Source organism: Alexandromys fortis, unplaced genomic scaffold (genome assembly GCF_014885135.2).
Source record: "Alexandromys fortis isolate MF-2015 unplaced genomic scaffold, M_Fortis_MF-2015_v1.1 scaffold_8_1_9099942, whole genome shotgun sequence".
NCBI lineage: Eukaryota > Metazoa > Chordata > Mammalia > Rodentia > Cricetidae > Alexandromys > Alexandromys fortis.
The window spans coordinates 8,238,942-8,263,536 of NW_026067898.1; the positions used below are offsets into that span (position 1 = coordinate 8,238,942).

General features: G+C 45.0%; 1 protein-coding gene and 1 pseudogene across 1 annotated transcript; both read right to left on the reverse strand.

The window, feature by feature from the left end:
* Nucleotides 1–5,456: 5,456 nt before the first annotated feature.
* On the reverse strand, nucleotides 5,457–6,598 carry LOC126487707 (heterogeneous nuclear ribonucleoprotein H-like; annotated as a pseudogene).
* A 5,780-nt stretch (nucleotides 6,599–12,378) lies between these two features.
* Hoxd1 (homeobox D1) lies at nucleotides 12,379–14,448 on the reverse strand. Its single transcript, XM_050120456.1, has 2 exons — nucleotides 13,713–14,448; nucleotides 12,379–13,420 (listed from the first exon to the last, which is right to left on the reverse strand). The coding sequence occupies exons 1-2, from the start codon at nucleotides 14,362–14,364 to the stop codon at nucleotides 13,086–13,088; spliced, it is 987 nt and encodes a 328-aa protein (XP_049976413.1). The 5' UTR covers nucleotides 14,365–14,448; the 3' UTR covers nucleotides 12,379–13,085.
* Between the last annotated feature and the right edge of the window lie 10,147 nt (nucleotides 14,449–24,595).

Here is a 24,595-nt window from a genome sequence, read left to right on the forward strand (position 1 = left end):
AAAACTCAGGGGACAGAGGCAGATGGATCCCTGAGCTTGAGGCCAGCCTGATCTACAGAGTGAGTTGCAGGACAGCCAGGGACACACAGAGAAACCCTGTATCAAAAACCAAAAGGAAAAAGAAAAAAAATCTTTGAAGTATTTATATAAAATTGGTATAATCCAGCCAGGTGGTGGTGGCACACACCTTTAATCCTTGCACCAGGAGGCAGAGGCAGGCAGATCTCTGTGAGTTTGAGGCCAGACTGGTCTACAAGAGCTAGTTCCGGGACAGGCTCCAAAGCTACAGAAAAACCCTGTCTCAAAAATAAATAAATAAATAGATAAATAAAAATTTAAAAAATTAAAATTGGCATAATCCTAAACAGAATGAAAAGGAAATGGCAGGAGAATTAGAGTGGAGAAGATAAATATGTTATATATCATATGTCATAAATCATATATTATTAGATCTGGCCGTGGTGCTGTTACAGCAATAAATAGCAGCCCTTCCATAACAAAGATGTGTACAAACCATAATGCAGGCCAGGGGAAAGAAGCATTCAAATGAATAAAACCAAGCTGGACATGAAAGTGCACGCTGTAATCCAGCACTCACAAGGCTGAAGACAGAGAGCTTCAGGTTAGTGTGGACTACAGAACCTGAACTTGGAAGGAAGGAAGGAAGGAAGGAACGAAGGAAGGGAGGGAGGGAGGGAGGGAGGGAGGGAGGGAGGGAGGGAGGAAGAAGAGAAAGAAAAAAGAAAGAGGGAAAGAGGGAGGGAGGATCAGATTATGAATAATACCTATCAAACCATGAAACAAAGTCAGAAGAAATAGTTTTGGGGGTCTTCACCAGCATCTAGTCCAACATGCTTGCTTTAACCTGAGAAAGAAGCTTCTTGAGAATCAAAAAGAAAAGAGAAAGAAAGCTGATCCTGCCCTCCATCACTATAGTCTGTGAGACAACCAGCAGAGACAACCAGCTGAGAGCCACCAGTGGGAGTTGTGGGATTCCCCACTCCAGAGATCTCCTAGTAGACTCTGAAGTCTTATGAATTCAGTGGGCTGCCAAATTTGTTAAAGCACCTGGATGCCGGCCAGACTGCCACTTGGCTTTGTGCTGCGTAGACACAGTCCTGCACATCAGAAGCTCCCTAAAGCATTTAATATCACTGGGGGGACTTATCCTGTGTCCCTTGCTACCAGGTTTATACGTTTCTGGAGGGCATGGCACTAGGTTCTGAGCAACAGACACTGGAACCCCTAAACGCAGGGCAGTTTAGATGTGTGTAGGATAACCGGGGAACTAGGCTTCAACCCCACAGCTAGCAAGCACTACCATCTAGAATAGGACTCTGACAGGCCTCCGTGCTTGAATCACATCCTGTGGCCGCAAGAAGCAGCTCTTCTTCCTACCAGCCACGTGAGGGGCTGTTAGAGGAAGAAGTGAGTGAAATCAAAACAATGGCGGCTGTGAAAATACGTTCCCCGAAATGTACATAATTCTAGACAAACTGAGAACGCTGGTACAGTTAGGAAAAGGATGACTAAATAAATAAATGTTAAGTGGGCAAATAAATAAATAAATAAATGTCCTTTCCCAGTCTCCTCACCCATATACCTAGAGGCACCCAGTTGCTAGGAAAATAAGCCATCTTCTAAATAAAACCATTTCTCATTGTAGTTATTTAATCCTTACTAACTTCCCCCAGGCTTAACTCATGAACTACCAGCAAACTTTTCAAATCTGCATAACAGAAATGAAAGAAAAAGGCAAAGCTTTCTTACAAACGCATATTCACACCAAGGTGGTAACACACAACTACAATCCCAGCACTTGGGAGGCAGGGGCAGGAAAACTGCGTTGGAGGCATCTTGGGCTGCATAGGAAATTTGAGATCACCTATCTCAAAAAGCCAAAGTTTGGAGATGTAGCTCATTTTCAGAATGCTTGCCTGGTATCGATGAGGCCATGGCTTTAATTCCCAGCACTACAAAAAGAAACAGAAACGTGGTTGTGTATATAGCAAGTTGCTCCTAACACTAAAATTTGTCTTTCTTTAGTTTTGCTTTATGAATATAGAAAATGGTTGTCATAGCCTAGCCGGGCGGTGGTGGCACACGCCTTTAATCCCAGCACTCGGGAGGCAGAGGCAGGCGGATCTCTGTGAGTTCGAGACCAGCCTGGTCTACAAGAGCTAGTTCCAGGACAGGAACCAAAAAAGCTACGGAGAAACACTGTCTCGAAAAAAAATTTTTTTTCAAAAAAAAAAAAAAAAAGAAAATGGTTGTCATAAATATGATTACCATATTTATTTGTTTCTCAGTTTTTCCTAAGGTATCTATTTTATCTATTTTTAGAGATTAAATTTTTTTTTGTTGTCTGTATGTATCTGTGCAGGTGTGTGGGGCTACCTGAGAAGGCCAGAAACATTTGGATCCTCCAGAACTGGAGTTACAGGCTCTGGTGAGCTGCCTGGTGTGGGTTCTGGGAGCCAAACTCTGGTCAGTACTTGCTCTTAACTGCTAAGCCACCATCTCCCTAGGCCCACGGTAAGCTTTCCTCTTCCTTCCTAATGAATTCCGATTTTATCAACACAATTCAGAACTTATTTCCAACTGGTGAGAAGAAAATTGTTCCCAGACCCCACATTAAAAAGCAAGGGTGGCCGGGTGGTGGTGGTGCACGCCTTTAATCCCAGCACTTGGGAGGCAGAGGCGGGCGGATCTCTGTGAGTTCGAGACCAGCCTGGTCTACAAGAGCTAGTTCCAGGACAGGCTCCAAAACCACAGAGAAACCCTGTCTCGAAAAACCAAAAAAAAAAAAAAAAAAAAAAAAAAAAAGCAAGGGTGTGGTGGCAGTGTTTGTAATCCCACAGCTGAGAGGCAGAGGCGACAGATCCCCGGGGTTTGTGGCTAGAGAGCCAGGGGAGACAAGAGGGTAGTTAGTGCCCGGGGAAAGCCGCCTTAGGTTGTTGTGCTGGCTGGTCTCATGTCAATTTGAGCACACGCTAGAGTTACCTAAAAGGAGGGCGCCTCCGCTGAGAAAATGCCTGCATAAGATCCAGCTGTGGCTGGGTGGTGGCAGCACAAACCCTTAATCCCAGCACTTGGGAAGCAGAGGCTCTTTTGTGAGTTCGAGGCCAGCCTGGTCTACAAAGTGAATTCTAGGGTAGCCAGAGATGTTACACAGAGAAACTTTGTCTTGAAAAAACTTTTTAAAAAGAGTGTGTGTGTGTGTGGGGGGGGGTATAAGTAAGGTATTTTCTTAATTAGTGAATGATGGGGAAGGGCCCAGTCTGTTGTGGGTGGTGCCATCCCTGGGTTGGTGGCCCTGTCAGCCCCTGCCTCCAGGTTTGAGTTACTGTCCTGACTTCCTTCAGTGATGAATAGCAATATATGGAAGTGTAAGCCAAATAAACCCCTTCCCGCCCACCACCAAAAAAAAAAAAAAAAAAAAAAACAAGAAGAAAATTGAACATATGTGACATCCAAATGCTAATTCCCTGTTGAAGAAATGAATGGTATTCCTTAGCTATCATTTATTTGATCCATGTATATACACATGTACATTATGGACATTTTTATTTAATTATTCAAGAATTGACACAGTTTTGGCACTGTCTAATCCCTCTGGAGCTCTCCACTGGGAAAAGTAGATGCAAAGAGTGTGGCCATCAGCTGCATTTTTTTCCTTACATTTGAAAGTAATGACTTTATTATCTCTACACTTAATGAGTCACTATTTTGAAAACTTTAATACAGAAAAGCCCTACAAAGAAAAAAATACTTAGAAGTAGCCATCAGCAACATGTATCAAACTAGTAACAATGTATCAAAATGTATCAAACCATCAGTAACAATGTATCAAACATCCCTACTACATAGAAGTTACCATCCCCAACAGTCCATACATTTCTTTCCTGACATCTGGGAGCTGCCACTGGGAGCTGAGGAGTGATGATGAACCCGCAGGCACAATCGTTGCCTGTCACTTTTAAATAAAAATATGGAGCTTACCTTTACTTACATTTAGCAAGGGACAGAAACAGATGAAACTAACAGATAGCAATGTCTTCTTCACTAAGAGAGGAGCAAGGAAGGAAAAAGCCTTCTAAGAGAAAAGGGAATGTTTGGCAGTTTGCTTGTTTCTTTGTTGTTTGTCTTAACAACCCAAATGTTTTGAATTTTCTAAGCGTGCTCCTCAAGCTGCAGACCCTTTAGTGAAGCAGTCTCAGCTAACTCAATGTGACCGTCATTAAAAAGGATAATAACGTTTCACAGCCTCAACTGGAAGGGGCAGGTTTGGGAAATCTGAAACCTTCATTCCTTATTTGCATATAACTTGGAGCCACCCTGGTCACTGTGGTGGCAGGAAGAGGTATTAATCAACATTTTTATTTACAGGTGTCCATTTAGAGCAAGCTCCCGGGTGGGTCAAAATATATATGTTGTGATTGCGAGTTTTTATGTGGAATCAAGTAAAGACCTACAACAATGGAAAGATCCTTACAAAATTATCGAAACCAAGCACACCAAAATGTCCCTAAAAACAGACTCAAAAATTCTCATATCCCACGTGACAAACACAGCTGTTTTTAAAATCTGAGGAACCATATGCTCCTAGAAAAAAATAGATTATTCTTCTGCAAGTGCACTTTTATTTGCAGTCAAAACAGAAGAACAAATTGACTGTCTTGCCAATTTGCTTTTCAAGTTGATTTGAGAGTTTTGGGGACAAACAGTATACTGTCCTCGTCTGAATGAAAAAATGCTATAGCTTTAATTTGTCCTTTGGAGCTCATTTTACTTATCGACATTGAATCTATCTTAGCTACAAACTTTTCATAAGCCAGAAGTTTCTTTTTTTTTTTAGCTTTTAAAAGGAAGATTTATTTAACAAGGTTCACTTAATGCAATACAATGAAAGACTTAAATCAAGGCCTCAGAATTTCATACAAACACCAAAAAAAAAAAATCCTAAAGTAATAATATTGTGTCTCAAAAATTTTCCATTAACTTAAAAAAAAAAAAACCTCACATGCCTTACAGGTTACCAAATGAAATTAGAACAAACATGCCAAATGTTTCACTTTTAATTGTAGACACAGCTCCTATATTAAATTTTATTTTTAAAAAAGCATGTCTTCTTAACATGCATCAACAGTGTTCAATGTAATGTATATATATATATATATATGAGCAACATTTAACATAATTCAAGTGCTTTAACCTAAATACGCTTACTACTTATATACATCCTACAGTAATGAGAGAAAAGCTGGGAATTGTTTGACAGTTACAGTTCACTCGACTTTACTGTATCATCCTAGGTGACTATGTTTAACATTGAACCTTAATCTTTTGAGTAAAGAAGAGTAGGCATAACTCACAAGGATGGACTGCAACTGTTAAACTGAAGGGTTTTTGTTTCTTTAAAAAAAAAATGGCCAAGAGTCAGTGATCAAAGTCTATTACATTCCCCACCCACCACTCCTACTGGACGTGCGAGACGTCCCTCCCGGTCCACTCACGCCCCTAGATGCGCAGCGTCCCCCGTTGCAGTAGCTGCTGTTCACTGCTTCTTGGCTACCTATGCAATGTTTGGTTGAAAATCACTGGAGTTTTCCTGTAAAACTTGGTCATATCCACTCATACTGCTCTGACCTCCATACCCACCACCATACCCACCACTCAGCTGCTGGCTGGCGGGGCCACCATGACTGGACCCGTGTGACAAGCCCAGGCCTCCCGTCATTTGCCTTCCGTAAGCACCAGCGCTTGCTCCTGCTGTAGAATTCAAGAAGAGTTCTACACATCTGTGTGGTATGTTTGCTTTGTCTTTTGACATAGCTGCAGCCGCATCTTCATGGGTTGCAAACTCAACATCTGCTTCACCGGTTACTCTGCCATCAGGTCCAATCTCAGTATGTATTCTCACAGGGTTGAGTGGTGAAAAAAAATTATAAATGCCTTTCTCGGTAGCTCTGTATTCCTCGGTAGCTCTGTATTCTCAGTAGCTCTGTATTCTCGGTAGCTCTGTATGGTGGTCCCCACATGTGTGCACAGTGTCCTGTTGGTCTTTGGAAAGTAAAGCCACCATCCCCATATCTGTGGTCAGGCATTCCTCTTCAAAATGTATCCAAACCAAATCCACAGCCATCATTATAACCGTTATCATCATCATAGCCTCCATAGCCTCCACCATAAGCACCATGCCTCATCCTTTCAAAACCAGCTCCTCTGTCAACGCTGTTATACCCTCCACCAGCCCCAGGTCTGTCACATGGCCATAAGTTTTCTTGGTGGGTCATAATGAGTTCTAACTTCAGCTCGACTGCTCTTAAATATTTCAGTATACCTGTGCCCTATTCCTTCCTTGGGTTTCTGGAGAGCCTTTTCAGCTATTTCCTGTGAAGCAAACTGCACAAAGGCCTCCCCCGTACTCCTCCTGGGAACACTGGCAATGTTAGCCCATTTGGCACGGTTTCCAACCCTGAGAAAAACTGAACAATTTCCTCCTTGCTACAGCCAAAGGGAGTTCTCAATGCCATACACAGCCATCATTGGCCATGTCAGGACTATTTGGACCTGTATGCTTTAACACCCAATCCATTTCAACGTTGTTTGACTTGAATACTTCAACATATCTGTGTCTCCCGTAGTTTCTCTGTCATTTTTCAAGGTCAATTTGACTTCATCTTCTGATTCAAGTTCAACAAAGTCTCGCTACTCGGTCTGCCTTCTCTGGTGTAGACGAAACGAATCTTGGGCCCCATTTTGAATTTTACAGTCAGAAAAAAAGCGCTGCGCTCCATCCGCGGGGCAGGACCAGGGCAAGCTCCGGACCTTCACCACGAAACCCTCTCCACCATCATCTCTTCGTGGGTCCTGGCGTTGAAACAAATCCCACACAAAGGCTTGGCATGGCTGAGGAGAAATCAGAAGTTTCGGCTGAAATACGGCTCAGGATTCAAATGTAAGAGGACATGTAAACAGCTGTGTCTGTATAAGGTTGTCACTCATAGAGTCTAATAAATGCTGACTCTATTCTGACAATTAGATCATAAGCAGTTAGGAAAAATAAGCAGTTTTATCTACGCAAAACATTACTCTACACATTTATTAGACTTTAAAGTGTCCTTTCCTGTTCATTTTCATTTGTTTTTGTTTGTTTTCTGTTTCTTCATTTTAAGGTCAGATTTTAATAAACTTGTAGTAGAAATAACTTTATGTACAGTTCAGAAAATTTAGTCTCCCACTTCCAAAGTAGATTGAAACAGAAATTTCTTCTTTCTGCATCAACAGAGTCCAGAATGTGAGTGGTTGGTTGTTTCTTTTATTTTTTCTTTTTTTAAAGATTTATTTGTTTATTATGTTTATTTGTTTATATGTATACAATGCCTACATAAGTACCTGCAGGCCAGAAGAGAGCACCAGATCTCATTACAGATGGTTGTGAACCACCATGTGGGTGCTGGGAATTGAACTCAGGACCTCTGGAAGAGCAGCCAGGGCTCTTAACCTCTGAACCATCTCTCCAGCCCCAGTAGGCTGTTTCTTAACTTGACTGTCTATAGAATATAGCAACTGAATAAAAATAAAAAAGGCTTTATTTTTGGGAGGACGTGGGAGGAGATAGGGTCTCACTGTGTCGTCCTGTTTGCTCTTGAGCTTACTATATAGACCAGATTGGCCTTGATATAGAAATCCACCTGCCTCTGACTCTCCAGTGCTGGAATTAAAAGCCTGTATTATCCATTCCCAGTCCCTGTCTTACAAAATAGCCAGGCAGGGGCTAGAAAAATGGTTTAGCAGATAAGATCACTGACAGTTTTTCCAGAGGATCTGGATTTCATTCCCAACACCTACATGGTGCTCACATCCATTCATAACTTCAGTTACAGGGGCTCCAATACCCTCTTCTGGTCTCTTCAAGCATTTTTCATCATGTGATACATGGGTATGCATGCAGCTAAAATACTCATATGCATAAAACAAAATAATAAAATTTAAAAATAGCCAGACAAAATGGGACACACATTTAATTCCAGTGCAGGTAGGCCTCTGTGAGCTCAAGGCCAGCTTGGTCTACATACTGAGTCCACACTGCAAAGTTAGACTGCCTAAAATAAATATATATATAGGCAGACAGTTATGAGGACAGGCAGGCAAGCAGGTAGACAGACAGACAGACAGACAGACAGTGAATCCTGTCTTCTGCAAAAAGAAGCTCCTTTAATGACGAGGGCAGCTATACTGTGGCTGTAAGTATTTACAATACAGTTGGGAATTATCCTGGCTTATGAACGTTGCAGTCATCTACCACAAGCAGTTGGCTAGGATTGCAGTACTAGCCATAACTTCCCTCCTAGTCAACAGTCCCTAAGTCCAATGAGGTGGCTGCTGGTTACCACCAAGATGCAAGCGCCACCATTACAGCCTCGGGTATGTCTTGCCTGCTGGTTATTGTAGTTCACGGCTTCACAGCTCAGTGGGATGCTGGTGACTTTGCTCCCTTGGCAGCCTGCTATCCTGTTTGCAAACTGTGAGAAGCAGCCCTGGCGGGGGGGCTTCCGGAGCTGTGGTAGACCTAAGTCCTGTGTAAGAAATGTGTGACATTTTCATGAATAGAATCTTACCTCCGAGGCCTATAAGGTAATCAGGGGCAATGGCAACAGCCTATATTGTTTGGGGAATCTTGTTTCTCCTGACCAACAACTCAAAGGCTTTCCCATGCCTGGCACTAGGATTTTGTTAAATAATCTGTAGTTCTTTAGGGGATCATCATCATCCCAAGTGGCATAACGTCATTTATATTGTTTATCTATGTATGCACACACACATTGTGTGTGTGTGTGTGTGTATTTTTGAGTAAACATAAAACAATTGTTTCCCTCTGGCTTTTACAATCATTTTTAGTGTTCTTATCCCTTTCTGATCCCATGGAAGTTTTATCTTTCATTCATAATTTTGTATTTGTCTTCTGAATGGGGTCCTCTCACGGCGTGTACGTGTAGGCTATATAGAGTTCCTGATGATAGGATGCTCTCAGCAGTTTGGTTCCCTAAAAATGCCTCAGAAGTGTCAGTGGCCTGCTTCATCAGCTACTGTAGGTCCAAATGACCACTTTCTGGCCCTCCTTTCCAAATGGTATCAATAATAGTGTTCGAAGCTGGAGAGATAATCTAGAAACTTCTACAAGTTGAGTGATAGGCAGTCTCTCCCACATGAATATTTAGGATCACTTTCCTCTTAGTTTATTATTGAATTTAACAGTTTCTATTGAAATTATATTCCTGAGCAACAAGGATAATTTAAGAAGCAATTACAAATGAGCTATTCAATGGAGCTGTTTTGCATATTTATTGCATTTTCATATCTTGGAAACAAGATAGAAGTAAAAAACTATGAAATCTTGATTTCTATTTAGATAGAGATTTATCATTATTTGTGAGATACGTCCACCATGGTTTTACTTTCAAACCACAAATAAAGTTTTAACAGTGGGCATTTTTCTTTTTGAGAGGTCTGTGGTCAGACTAAACATCTCACAGAACCTGATTAGATCCTGAGGTTTTCAAATTCAATATTCCACAGATATAGAGCACGTCTTCGGTCATAAGAAATAATTAAGAACTTTGGAGCAGATGTAACTTGCCTGAGCCCGTTTCTTTTTTTATGACGGCATGCCCATCAGACAAAACCTCCTCTGGTATCAGGCCTTGTCATACATAGGTTTGAGACGGACTAAATCACACATAATTAATCTTTTGACAATCTAGGTGACATTGCTTTAGGTTTTTACATCCACAAGGGCTGCATTTGCCAGCAGTCAAGTTAGGAGATTTTATGTTATTAAATGCTTTCTTCCCCCCCCCCCCAATTACCCTGAATCCAGAAAAGTAGACACTCAGTCATTATGTGAAGACAAAGGAACATTGAATGGCTAATTATACAGCAGCCAGAGCTGCCCACTGTGTATTCGTTCTTATAACAGATCACTGGAGGGTGCATTAGCATGTTTAGTTCGGAATCTTGTAGGGTAGAAACGGGATTGTTTTAGCGGCTAACGTTGGTGTGGCAGCCTTGAACTGTCTACAAAGATAGCTGGTGTAAAATAACACAGGGCTCTGAGTAATGAGAGGAAGGATGTTCTGTAAGGAAGTCACATGATAAGATGTGTATGATGATACCTAAAATCCACTTTTTCTGTATTCCCACAATATCACTGTAATCCTACAGACTACACTTGTTTCCCTAAACACAAACTCTCTCCCCATGGCAGCCTTAAAATTAAATATGTAAAAGTCATCGAATTGTTGAATTTTCTGTAGCATTTTCCTTACTGGAAGAGATCTCCAAAGGTCACCTAGTTCAGCCCCACCTTCAGCCAGGACTGTCCTTAATACTGACTATAGCTGTATAGTGATCTGCATTAGGAAAGCTTTTAAAGATCCCTGGGGTTGGTCAAAAAATAGCTAATATTGGCCTGATTCATAGAACAGCATTATACGAATGTCAAAATAGCCACCTTCATCAAGGAAGACATCCATCAGGGCTGTTAAGAGCTAGGACCAGCTTCACAGGGAAGCGCTCCACTTTCTCAGAGAAAGGGTGGTGGATTAAGGAAATGACCAACTGCCGCATTAGTTTCTGGTTACTATTTCAACACTTGTCAGAAAGGAAACATTGCCGTAGCAAAGACCGCAGGAGGAAATTCACTAGCAGAGACTAAAAAGGAGAGATAAGTAGGATTTGTAACAAGTCTTTACAAATAGCCAAAGAGCTCAGAGAGGAGGCAGCTGTTTGAAGCAAGATCTGCTCAGCTTCAAGCTATTGAGGGGCAAATGATAAAGCCTAAGAACAGCAATGAGGAGCCTACTTTTAAAGTGATTTTTTTCCCCTCCAGATCAGCTGAGATTGATAGAACTACTATTGTTTCAACTCCATTAAATGGTGGGTACAAAGGACACGCATTAAAGTGCGATTTCAAATGCCTAACACAGCTATCACACTGTTGAGTATCAAAAAGAGTAAAGTTCCACTGTTGTTTAGACTCCGAAATTGCTGGAGTTGGAGAGTGTATACTGAAGTGGAGAAATAAAATGGAGAAGGGTTCTTGTGTGGCTAATTTGCATCCTTAAGCCCTTCTGTTGAAGGATCTGGAGATCTTTTTTTTTTTTTTTTTTTTTTTTTTTTTGGTTTTTCGAGACAGGGTTTCTCTATGGTTTTGGAGCCTGTCCTGGAACTAGCTCTTGTAGACCAGGCTGGTCTCGAACTCACAGTGATCCGCCTGCCTCTGCAACCTGAGTGCTGGGATTAAAGGCGTGTGCCACCACCGCCCGGCTGGATCTGGAGATCTTAAAGAACTGGTGATAAAGTAGGGGAAATGTCCTAACTAGATAATCGTATGGCACACCCACTTGCCTTTATATGTTTATACTGTAATTTTCCTCATACTTATATTAACAAGAGATAACACAGGAGCCTCGTTGGCTGTGCCATCTTCATGGGAAAGAGGCTGAGTGGAAATAAGGGCAGAGGTTTTGTGCTTCATTTGTTTTTTGAAAACTGCCCTCTTGCCAGATTTCAAATTGTACCTATCCTAAGAAATTAATCTGAAAACACTCCACTGTAAAAAAGAGACAAAGCATGCTGGGTTCTCGGGCAGAGCTTAGTCTAGGTTATAAGGAAAGGATGCTTTTACTGCTTGCCTCTCCCAGCCTCCTTTGCGACGTTTGGCTTTGGATCGGAAATAGGCAACTGGGGATTTTTCAATGAGCAGCAACTTTCATCAGAAGGATGAAGAAACCAAGTCTTGGGGTGACCTTCCCTCTTCCTTTGGTGAGGATAAGAGAAACAAGAAAAAGCAGGTCTCTCGGGGTACCTCTGGGTGGGCGCCAAGCCCTTGAGTTAATGTGTATGTCCACCATAAAACTAAGGCAAGGGAACTATTTCCTTACGTATTTTATAGTTAGTGGAGTAGTTCTCTGCCTGATTTGTGCAGATAATCATGAACAATACACCGTGTGTGTGTGTGTGCGTGTGTGTGCAACCTCTAGAGGTGCCGTTTTAATCCCAGCACTCAGGAGGCAGAGGCAGGCAGATCTCTGAGTTCGAGGCCAACCTGGTCTACGGAGTGAGTTCCAAGGCAGCCAGGGCTACTCAGGGAAACTGTCTCAAAAGAAAAACAGAACAAAGCAAAACAACAACAACAAAAAAACAACAAAGAAGAAGAGGAGGTGTTATTACTTTTAGGTTGCCGATGTAAACAACTTCCCATGTTACAGTCAAGCAGTTTCAAACGGAGGAAACTGAATCAGCCTAGGGAATCAATGAAAAGGATGTAAGAAAAGGCAAAGAAAAGTAGATTCTGTAACTTTTATTGCCCAACAAAGGTCAAAACCTTTACATGCTATGTATGACATTAAATGTCATATATATGTTCACTGCAAGCAAATCTTTCAAAAATATACATACTGTATATATTTACATTCAAGTGTGAGTAACTGATGTCAAGGTATAATTCAGGCTCTAATCCTTTGCCACCCTGTGGATTTGCTCAGCTACTAACTAAACAGCGATTGTATCCTCACGCAGGCACACGAAGAGGTAGAACGCCACTTAACCAACTAACAAACTGGAGTGCAATGTGAAGATCGTCATTGAAGCAGCTTAGCTACGTCAAGGAGACCCGAACTAGCTTTGGTTATCTCAGGAAGCTGAATATATCTAGGCTATCCTTGAATCGGAAACTGAAATAACTTCAGAGAGGTGCTTCCCTGACCGCGTCAGAGGGTTGACAGAATTCGACGACTGCCTCTCTCCACCCAGGAACTGTGCATGACTAACGGCAGCGCTCGGGCTGGCAGCTAGACACCGGTTCCCTGATGAGGCAGAAATGATATGCAAATAAGAGATATCAAAATAATATCTCTGTACCCAGCCTCTGGAACTCAGAAGCCAATTCCCACAACTCCTTTGCCAAGTCAAATCTGTACTAATTTCTGCCCACACCCAAATTGAGCTCCTAAGTCTATACAAAGTGGGGCAGTCTGTGACTTCTGTAGACCAAAGGTCCTCGGCCTCAAAAGTGGCCCTCAGGACGGCTCTGGAGCCTGAGAAGGGCTTCCTAGGTTCCGGCCAGATTTAGTGGGACTGGTTTCTGACCGAAGAAGCTGAAGAGAGGCCACAGAGGCAGCTGTGGCCAGAAGCCCCTCTCGTTCCCTTTTCTTCTGTTTCATCCTACGGTTCTGGAACCAGATTTTGACCTGGGTGTCATTCAGCTGCAAGCAGTTGGCTATCTCGATGCGTCGGGCTCTGGTTAGGTACTTATTGAAATGAAACTCCTTCTCCAGTTCTGTCAGTTGCTTGGTGCTGAAATTCGTGCGGATGGCGCTGGAGGGGCTTGCGGCTCCATATTCGGAGAGTTTGCCTGCAACGTAAAGACAGGGCGTCAGCGGGGCTGAGACCATTCAGTGGGGGCTAAGAGTTAGGACCAAAGTCCCTGCGCGGCCCTCCAAAGTGATGGGCACAGCTGCTTCAGACAAAGCGCTCCGAGGGCTCTGCCCTAATTTTCTCAGCGCCTGGGGGCATTTCTGACCCTGGATTCTGCCCGCTTAGGGGCAGATGCTCTATCCAGGGAATAGTGGTTACGCTCCCGGCTAAGCACGGAGGAGGCTGCTCTCCCCACCCCAGGTGCCTCCCTCCAGCGTCCGTCTCCTTACTTTTCTTGGGGGTGTTCCTCTTCACTTTCATCCACTCGAAAGTGCTGAAGGCCGGGAGACCGGAGGTGGGAGAGGCGGGCTTAGGACAGGCGCCGGGAGCCGGGGACGCAGTCTGGAAGGGTCCGGGGTGGCGGTCCGCTGGCTCCTTGAGACACGCGGGGAAGGGGCCAGGCTCGCCAAAGGCAGCGAAGTCCACCTGGCCGCTGAGCAGGAACGATCCTCCCCCGGAGAAGACCGCCGAGGTGGCATAGTGGACGTGCGCCCCGCCGTCGTCCGCCGCTCTCCCGAGAGCGCCCGGGAAATCGAACGCCGACCCGGACCCCAGGAAACCGTAGTCGGTGGCAGGCACAGAGGCAGGTGCGGTGCCCCGCTCGTAGGAGCCCTCCAGGGTGCAGGGCGCGTACCGGGGCGCGGAGGACTGTGGTCCCGGAGGCTGAGCCGGGGTTGCGGGGGGCGACGGCGCGGGCCGGGCGGCGGCCAGGGGCAAGCAACTCACGAAGGCCCCGTCGCCGCTGCCCAGGGGGATGGCGGGCTGCAGGGCCACGGGACGCGCGTCGGCGCGGCAGAACTTGGGTGCAAAGCCGAGCACGTCGCCGCCTACCCCTCCGTTGCTGCCGCCGGCGCACGACACGTATTCCAGGTAGGAACTCATGGCTGGCTCTGTCGGGCGCAAGCCCCGGTCCAAGCACTGCACCCTGCAGGTCTGCGCAGCTCCGCCTTCCCGCTACCCCATCTGCCCTCGCCGAGCCATGGCCAGAGAGCTCCGAGGTAAATAGTGGCCTCATATACCGGCAGCGGCGGCCACGTGGTGCCCGCCGGCCAATCGGCGCCTTCCCCGCACTGGCCCGGTCCCGACTGGAGCGCGGTTCCTCAAGCCTGCCCCGCTGCCAACTTAGCCCGAGCAGCCGGGGGCCTCCGCCCAGCACCCCGGGGAGAGTGGCGCCAACCCTGGGTGGCCAAGGAAAGGGCGGGGGGCGAGAGCCCAAGGCACCAGCTCCCTGGACAGGTATTGCGTTAGAAAGACGAGGGAGGAGGGCGGTTGACGCAGGTCCCTCTCAGGACCCTGCGGGCTACTCCCCCGGGGCTGGCAGGGTGGCCTTGAAAGTGGCTAGCTAGAGAATTGCCTTTGCCCTGCGGGTGCTCTACTCTGCCCTCACTCTGGGAAGGTCTAGTTACTCCTGTCCCCTTTTCCTGGGTGCAGACGGGAGCCACGCCTGTCCTAAACCTAGAGCAGATGTTGGCTTTTCCCTCTTTTCTGCCTCACCGACAACTCCTGGGACCTGAGGATGAAATCATTTTCACTAGCTTTTCTTTGCAACATCCCTCACAACATTTCCTTTGGCATCCCTTCCAATCTGTGGCAACATGTTTACAATGTCAGTGTTGATTTGGACAGAAAATAAGTTTCTGTGTCCTGTGGAAGGAGCCGGATTTTCTCCTCCGACGAGGTCATCAGAATAAAGACTCCATCCACCCTGTGGTGGAAGGCCCCCTGTGTACTGTCTGAGAGGCTGGCACACCCACCAACGCTGCACACGCTTTCAATGACACTCTTGGCTGGGGGGCGGTGCAAAGGCATCCTGGGGACTGGTCAGATCTCAGAGGTTTGGACTGGCTTGTACCTTAAAGCAATTAAGCTTCTGTTCCATCAGATAAGTGCTGCGTCGTCTCTTGCGAGTGAAATCTGAGGGCTCACGATGTTAATGGGCTCACGTCTTTCCCTTGATAATATGGTTTTGTTTACTGAGTGTAGAGAGACGGGAAATAAAAGTGCAATTGGCACAGGAAACCAAGAGTAGAAGGCTTGTACAGACGGGCTTTGCATTGACAAACTTTCCAACTCCCTTAAGCATCTCTTTGTATGTTTTCCTCCTTAGGGCTGTAGGAAAATACCAAGTTAAATAAATACAGGTTATTTACACACCGCCCTAAGTAAATGAAGGTGGTTTCCTGAAAGCCTGTGTAGTGAAGATTCTAAAGGGTCTGCTCTTGGTCTATTCAAGTGCCCTGGAAGCTTGATCTGTTACAGCCTCTAACATAAGTTATAGTGCGTAAGGTTCTGTTATTGTTTTACGGATCCACTTGTCATGAAAATGTGAGTGGGCCCTTGCCTAAAGTTCCACTCTTTGGCCCCATAGCCCAGAAAGCAAGTCCCTTGTAAATAAACAAAGTGTGAGTCTGAGCCAGCAGGGCTGAAGGACCCAGAGTTAGGAATGGAAGGGATGATATGGGACTGCACACAAGCTGGGATCCTCCCATTGAATGTAGACCTCCCACCTAGAGCTGTCCATTATTCGCTTCCCCTGAAGCAATTTTTTGGAGACTTTTGTCTTTGCTTGAAATAGGAAATATGCTAAAATTAAATGGGGTAGTTGTTGTTTTTCTTATTCTTATTCTTTAATGATTTATCGTTATTTTATGTACATTGGTGTTCTGTCTGTATGTGTGTCTGTGTGAGGGTGTTGGACCCCCTGGAACTGGAACTACAGACAGGTGTGAGTTACCATGTGGGTGCTGGGAATTGAACCCAGGTCCTTGGAAGAGCAGCCAGTGCTCTAAACTGCTAATCCATCTCCCAGCCCCCTATTTTTATTAGTATTGTTTTGTTTTCATGATTGTATTGAGAGCGGATATCAGAAGTACGGGCTGGAGTAGGGTTCAATATTGTTCAGACTTAGTTGTAGTTCACTGATGAACCCATCCAGAGAGCTATGGTCTGCATCTCCTTCACTCTTCTAGTACTGGAGTCCTCAGGGCATACTAGGCTTAGAAACTCGGTTTGCTCAGAGTCTGGTTCTTTTATTTTGGTCTTGGTGAGCTGAGCATCCAGCCCAGGACCAGACACATGCTAAGTGAGCACTCTACTTCTAAACTACACACTCAGCTCTTGAGTTAGTTTACTTAATGTTTGTGGGAAGTCAAGCCTCTAGTCACATCATGCCCAAACTCACCAGCTGTTCACCACCTGTCCTAGGTAAGAACATTTTATTATGCCTAGAAAAAGATGTTCTCAAACCAAATGAACAAGATTCATTGCTGACTAAATTCTGGGTCTTAGCTCTACTTTAAGTCTATTAGATGGCTCTCTCTGTCTCTCTCTTTCTCTCTCTCTCTCTCTCTCTCTCTCTCTCTCTCTCTCTCTCTCTCTCTCTCACAGACATGCACAAGCATACAGAATCACACACCCAAACCTCACCCAGGCTAGGCAAGTGCTCTGCCACTGTCTCCCAGCTCATACTCCAGAATAATCTTATTTACGATTCTCGAGAGAGAGTGGAAGATAGTATTAGGGAAACCATGAATAAAAATAAGCGAATAGAGATTATTTTTAGTAACTATCCAGTTTGTCTCCAATGTTTGCGAAATATGGGGAAACGTCTTACCAATTTTAATAATTGCTTAAGTCATGAATCCTCGAGGGCCACTGGCCCCTCTGAGTTGGTGCTGTAAGTTCTCCACGGGAGGTGACAACAGAGGAGCCTGATGGCCTGGGTGAGTTTGATGTAGGAATGCTTTGAAATAGCCTGTCTGCTTACCACAGCAGCCACCCCCCCACCCCTCCACCCCGCTATCTTTCTCTCCCATTCTAATAACAAGCTTCTTTTCTTATATAAGTGGTCATTCCTGGTGGCCTTGTCTTCTGTGATTTAAAGTTGACCTTAAGAAACATCAAGGCACTGTCTTCCATAAGCCCCACTGTGCTACTTGTTTTACTTATTTTTTATTTAATTCTGGAAGAGAAACCAGTGCTCTTAATCACTGAGCTGTCTCTCCAACCATCTATAGAGCAGGCTAGTCTCGAACTCACAGAGGTCTGCCTGCCTCTGCTTCCTGAGTGCTGGGATTAAAGGCATAAGCCACCGACACCTGGCCCCTATCTTTATTTTTTAACAAGCTTCTTGGGTGATCTTACAGCAGGTATTCCAAACTACACTTTGAAAATTTCTGCTTTGGAAGTTGGTATTGGGGGACAGTGGGTGAGCAGAATGAAAGAGAGTGTGGCCTGGCCGGCTCACACAGGAGTCAACCTGAACAGAGTCGATCCACATGTTGAGTAGCAGTGCAGAGAAGTCAATGTCAAGGTCAGTGGTCCCCAACTCCAGAAAACGTCTTAGAGATGTGGTTAATCGAGGCCAGGGAGCTCAACGGTTAAGAATGCTTGCTGCTCTTGTAGACCTGAGTTCAGTTGCCACCAGTCACACTGGAGAGCTGACAATGACCTGTAACTCCAGCTCCAGAGGATCTGACGCCTTTCTCTGGCTTCCTTCCACACCCACACACATTTGTGCTTACAAGGACACAGACATAAATATACACATAACAAATAACTATAAAAATAAATAAATCTGGAAGAAGTGGTCAGTAGGAAATTCGCACGTGTTAGTGGCCAATTAGTGTTTTCCAGTGTCTGGTTATTCCGTTAGTTTGCCTTGGATGGATAAAAAGTGAGATTTGTTTCTTCCATTTCTTTGAGAAACCCAGGAGTGGTTCTGAGACAACCTTATAAGGAAAGGAGTTAACTCTCATTTCCTTCCATCTCCCAGATTATCTGGTGGGTGCATTTGAACCTCAGGGATCCAGAAGGGGTAAAACAGACCTTGACCTAACTTTCTCTGGCTAAAGGACAGTCAGCTACAGTGTGAGATGGCAAAGCTGGAAAGTACCTTAGCCACAGGACCGGGTGAAACTCTTGTTTTGGGGAAGGAAGTTGCTTTACTCAAGAGCTGAAAGAGAATGCCATCCTAGCAAAAATGATGGAGCTCAGTTCCCACAGCCCATTTGCCTTCGTGCACCCTGGACAAAGGAAGAACTAAGGCAGCTCTTGCCTGGCGCTGTCACAATGACAGCCTCAGCCCCGAGCAGGCAGAACAGTGTTAAAGGAGTTTCCTTTGTTTCTGGGAGCACATCTCTCCCTTTGAAACAAACATGTTTGCTAAACCTATGCACTAGACTTGTATTATAGGAGACTACTTGTTCCCAGCTTCCCAGACTCAAAATAATCACATAGAAATCTTTATTAATTGCAATACTGTTTGGCCAATAGCTTAAGCATATTGATAGCTATCTCTGACATCTAGAATTAACCCATTTCCATTATTTTATATTTTACCATGAGGGTTGTGGCCTACCGGCAAGGTTACAACTAACAGCTTGAGTCTTTCCCCTCTGGCGGCTCCATGGCATCTCCTGACTCCACCTTCTGTCTCCCAGCATTCACTTTAGTTTTCCCTGCCTACCTCTATTCTGTCCTGCACAGGTCCAAGACAGTTCCTTTATTAACCAATGGTATTCATAGCATACAGAGAGGAATCCCACATCAGACTTGTGTTGCTCCTCCCTGAGTCTCCAACAAGAGTATGCAGAGATCAGTCTGGTCCCCCCCCCCACCTACAAGAGTAAAGGATCCCCAGGAGGTTGACTATCTTCAGGATCCTGGACGGGCCATAAGCAATGACCCTAAGCTAATTTTATTGCATAGAGCAAACACAAAAAGGAACACATTTGAGATGACCTGTTTTGGCTTAATATTTCTATTAAAAGGTTTGTGTCTTTTCTTTATTAGTTAATAAGCCCTTTGTGTGTTAACCCTTTCCCATGTGCTATAGGTTTTCTTAGCAGAAGGGTTGGGTGTGTTTGGTAATAGAGTGCTTGTGTAGCATGCATAAGGCAATGGGTTTGATTCCAGCACTGAAAAAAAAAAAAATCTCAGCATACCATTCTCTTCTTATTTGTTTGACATCTAGAAGGTGGCTTCTTATATTTTCAAATCTATTTCTGGTTTCTGTCTTTGGTACATTATTTATAGAGTCCTTCTACTCTCCTATGCTGTATTCATATTTTAAAAGATATGCATGAGCCAGGTGGTGGTAGTGCACGTCTCTAATCCCAGCATTCAGGAGGCAGAGGCAGGTTGACCTCTGTGAGTTCAAGGCCAAACTGGTCCACACCCAGCACTAATAATAATAATAATAATGATAATTTGTTGCTTTATCTTTTAAGTGAATCATAAATGACAAGTGTGTGACTCAAGATTGAAAGGGGTACGAAGTGGCCTCTTCCTCCTACCCTTGTCCCAGCCATGTGGTCCCTCTGTCCCTAAGCAACCAGTTTTATTCATGTCGTGAACATTTTTCAGAGATACTTTATACATGAACAGTTTGTGTTTCCCCACATTTTTAGCCCAGTGGTAGCATGCTAGATCGGCTGTACAGGACTGCGTTTTTTTTTTTTTTTTTTCCTGTTGCGTCTTAAGATCTCCCCATACAAAATACCTAGCACCATTTAGTAGTTGCAAATTAGGTCAGTACATTAAATAATCAGGCCAGCTCAAGAATAACAATTATATTTTAATGCTTATAAGGGGAAACTCACTCTATAAGAGTGGGAGGTCTGACTTCCTATCTGCCTGCTGAGAGAGAGAGAGAGAGAGAGAGAGAGAGAGAGCATATCTGGGTCCTCCCAGTTTTTCTTCCTGGGCCCCAGGTAGCCACGCCTTAACTAGATGTGATTGGTTGACAGAGTTTCCCCCATCACTTAGTCAACTGTTCAACTTCATACTGCTCTACTATGTAAACTTACTAAATTGATGTTACAGGTTCAACTAATAATGGGTCTTTCACCTGTTCCAAACTTTGGCTAGCAAAAGTGAAGAGGGTGCCTGAACTGACCATCTCCTTTGATCAGGTTGGTGACTACCCTAATTGTCATCAGAGAATCTTCATCCAGAAACTGACGGAAACAAATGCAGAGATTCCCCAGACAGGCATTGGGCTGAGCTCTGGGAGTCCTGTTGAAGAGGAAGGAGAGATGATAAGAGACAGAGGGCTCAAAATCATGATGGGAGAACCCACAGAGACAGCCAACCTGAGCTCCTGGGAGCTCCCAGACTGGACTGATAGCTAGGGAGCCTGCATGGGAATGACACAGGCGACATAGGCGTGAGTGTGGCAGTTGTGTAGCTCTGTCTGTTTGTGAGGCTCCTAGCAGTGGGATCAAGACCTATCCCGGGCACTTGAGCTGGCTTTTAGGAACCTATTCCCCATGCTGGGCTGCTTTAGCCAGCCTTGCTACAGGGGGAAGAGCTCTGTCCTGCCTCAGTTTGACAGGTCATGCTTTGTTGATACACGTAGGAGGCCTGCCCCTTTCTGAACAGAAATGGAGAAGGAGGGGTGGATGGGAGGTGGAAGATGGGAGGTGGAGAGGAGGGAGGGGAAACTGCTATCAGGATGTAAAATAAATGAAAAGTTTTAATTAATGAAAAAAAAAACTAGTAAAATACACATATGCAAATTTTTACCCATAAAGAAATTTCTTGAAGTGGAATTACTGAGACAAAGAATATATGGGCTGACATCTTAAATACATTTTGCTAAACCGCTCTTTATAAAAGTGAAGCAAGGTGTAGAAAGTGTGGCTAGACAAGCTTGGAATCCCAGAACTCAAGGGTGAAATCCAGGGTGGGGCCGTGGTGTCGCCTGCCTTTGTTTGTTTGTTTGTTTTCTTTTTTGTTTTTTTTTCGAGACAGGGTTTCTCTGTGGCTTTGGAGCCTGTCCTGGAACTAGCTCCGTAGACCAGGCTGGTCTCGAACTCACAGAGATCCGCCTGCCTCTGCCTCCCGAGTGCTGGGATTAAAGGCGTGTGCCACCATTGCCCGGCCCAGTGTCGCACGCCTGTAAGTCCAGCATTTGGGAAGCAGAGGCAGGCAGATCTTTGTGAGTTCGAGGTCAGCCTGGTGTACAACGTGAGTTCCAGGACAACTAGGGCTACACCAAAAAACTAAAAACAACAAAACAAGACATAAAAAAAGAGTGCATTCCAGAGGCTGTATTAACAGGACCTGCTCTTCCAGAGGACCCCAGCACCCACACATTAGCCAACAACTGTCTTCAGCTGCACTTCACAGGGATCTGATCCCTTCTTCCACACGCCCGAGACACCATGCAAACTGTGGTGTACAAATATACATGGCAAACACAGCTATCACACACATACAATAAAATAAAGTATTTTAAAAAGAAAGTACACAAGGCAGTCTTGGCAATTGAGAAAGACCCTGTTTGTTTATCTCACACGAAACAAAATCTCATCTACCAGTAACTTATCAGAGCTCCTGTTTCCTGACAGCCTTCCCAAACCATCGGAATATTAAAGGGTTTTTGTTTGTTTGTTTTTAACAATCTGACAAATAGAAAATTTCATCTTTTCTTGACCCTTACAACCTCCCATAATATGTCACTTTTTTTCCTTGACTATTTCACAAATGAAAACTGGTACAGAAAAGACAAGCATCTGGTATCCACCTCCCTGTAGATAGCCAAGGTCAGAGACCCGGTGCTTTTCACATACTACGCCGTTCCTCAGTGAGGGTATGGAACCTAAGCATCCTCTGATAGACAGATGATATTTAAAAAAAGAAGAAGAAAGCGTCTTGACATCTGCTAAGAGGCCTCCTCTTTAGTGGTCTGGTACCTAGACCACGTTTCCATGGGAATCCTCCTGAGATCACCCATCTGGAAGTAGAGGGCTCTGATTAGCAATCTGATCCGACCTCACCCTTCGCATTAGCTTGGGTTCAATATCTGGGAAGCGGGCGGGTGTTGTTGTTTTTAATTTCCATGGGACTTATTTCTCTGTGGCCACCCAAGATCTAAGTATTGATCAACATGGGGAGGGTGGGAGTATATTTCCCCTAGGTTTTAGCTATTTTATATACAACATTTATTTGGGCCTGGTGAGGATAACACCCCTAAAACACACACACACACACACACACACAGACACACTGTGCTCTGATGATAAACTTATGAGGGAGATATCTTTATTGACTGTTTCACTGATGAAAGTGAAGTTCTGAAAGATTAAGTGGATCGCTTAGGGTCTTGCAGTGTATCAGCAGCAAAGGGAAACACAGAGTAGACTTGAACTGAACACATTAGATTCCCCTCCAGGCTCTTCCTCCTCTTCTCATGCAGTTAATGGCTTGACTCCCACTCAGATCCTCCAAATGGAAAGTTAGGAATTAACGTCACCACGCCTCTCCTACATGCCCAGCTTACCACCAAGTTCTGTGAGTTCCTCTTAAATGCCTTTTCTCCTCAACCTTATTGCTACTCTCTCTAACTTGACTTTTCTCCTTCCTCCAGTTAAATACAGAGTTAGCTTTCCGGCCAGATAATGAGCCCACTTGTCTAAGCTTAAGACCTGATTCAGCAGTTACTGCCTGCACAAGAGGTCCAGACTCCTCTATGCAAACCTTGTGGAAACTTTCTCCCCAGCCGTGGTGCCCTACTCCAAACTACTCCCCCTGCTCTTCCTTCCTTTTTCATCTTTTGCACAAATTGTTTCTCTGCCTGGCATGTTCTTTCTTCCCTTGGCCTGAAAAACTCTTAACTCTTTTCAGGAGCCCCAAATCACTTGAGTATCTGTTTTGACACTACAGTATGGCTTCTCTCTCTCTCTCTCTCTCTCTCTCTCTCTCTCTCTCTCTCTCTCTCTCTCATCTTTAAGACAAAGTTTCTATGTGTAACCCTGACTGTGACTGTCCTGGAACTAGCTCTTGTAGACCAGGCTGGCCTTGAGCTCACAAAGATCCTCCTGCCTCTGCCTCCAGAGTGCTGGGATTAAAGGCGTGCACCGCCATGGCTTTACAGCACTATCCGGTTGTTTTTCTCCCTCGCTAAACTGAAGGGCACAACCAACCTGTTAGTTACTCAGCCTTGTGTTCCACAGCACAACACAGTGCACATAGGAATTGCTCGGTGGATTGGTGGGAGGCAGGAGGCAGGGGAAACTGAAAACCATGATTAGTGTTTTTATTGCTCCATGGGTTGGGGTACTGCGTGAGGCTTCAGTGACTCACCTCCTGTCTGAAGTAAAATGGGAGTAGGACATTTTTCCAAAATAAGTTAGTTTCCATGCAAAATAATGAGGACAAAGAAGGCTGGTGGGGGGGGGGTAATGCTAGCACTTTGGTGAGGGCTAAGCAGTGCAGCCTAGCTAACTTAAGAACCATTCCAGCCCATGCCACCCAGAGCAAAAAGGCTCTAGGGGGTCTAGGTCAAAGCTTTGGGCATTTACAGAGAGCATTCGCCATTCCAGAAGTGGTACAGGCATGTTGTCACCACCCACTCCACCCAAACCATCCTGCTGCGACACCTCCAAGGCTCATGGCTGTCTCTAGAAATTTCCAGTCTTTCCTTTATGATAGTACTAAAATGAACCCCCCAAAAAGCTGAAGTAAAAGTACTTGGAATAGTCTTGCCGCTACAGTAGACAGGAAGGATGTTGTGGACGGTGCTTAGACATACTTTTATTGTAACTTTAAATGGCAAGTTTACTCCAAGTTCAATAGCAGCCTTGACCTACTTACTCCCACGCAAAGAGGCCTGCAGGCAGAGATTTGGGGTCAGCAAGAAACCTTGATCCATTGGCATTTTTTTCTTGCCCTGCCTTCAGGGAAGAGGTGTCCCTTTCTGGAAATAGAAGGACCTGTGTGAGTGTCACTGGGGTAGGTGGGGGGGGGGAGATAATGCCAGGTCACAACGGGTCAGGGGCTAGCGTGGGTGCTGGCTTGCTGCGAAGTTCGAGGTTCATCTGGTGGTGAGGTTCATAGTGACCCTCCCCCTCCCCAAGCGCGTCTGGAGCGCTGTCCTAGCTGCTGCGTTGAGGGCGCGAGACTTGCGTCGCACCCTCCCTTAGAGCTCACCCAGAGCATCAGCGTCTCCACGGCTCGCGGTTTCTGGTCGGCTCCCAGCTGGCCCAGACTTGCTCTAAAGTAGGAGGAACCGCTGTCGAGCGAAAAGTGCACACCGGGTGATTGATGAACTCTTAATAGGACTAACCTTTCCCGCCCCCCACCCCAGACACACACAGAGGAACCCCAC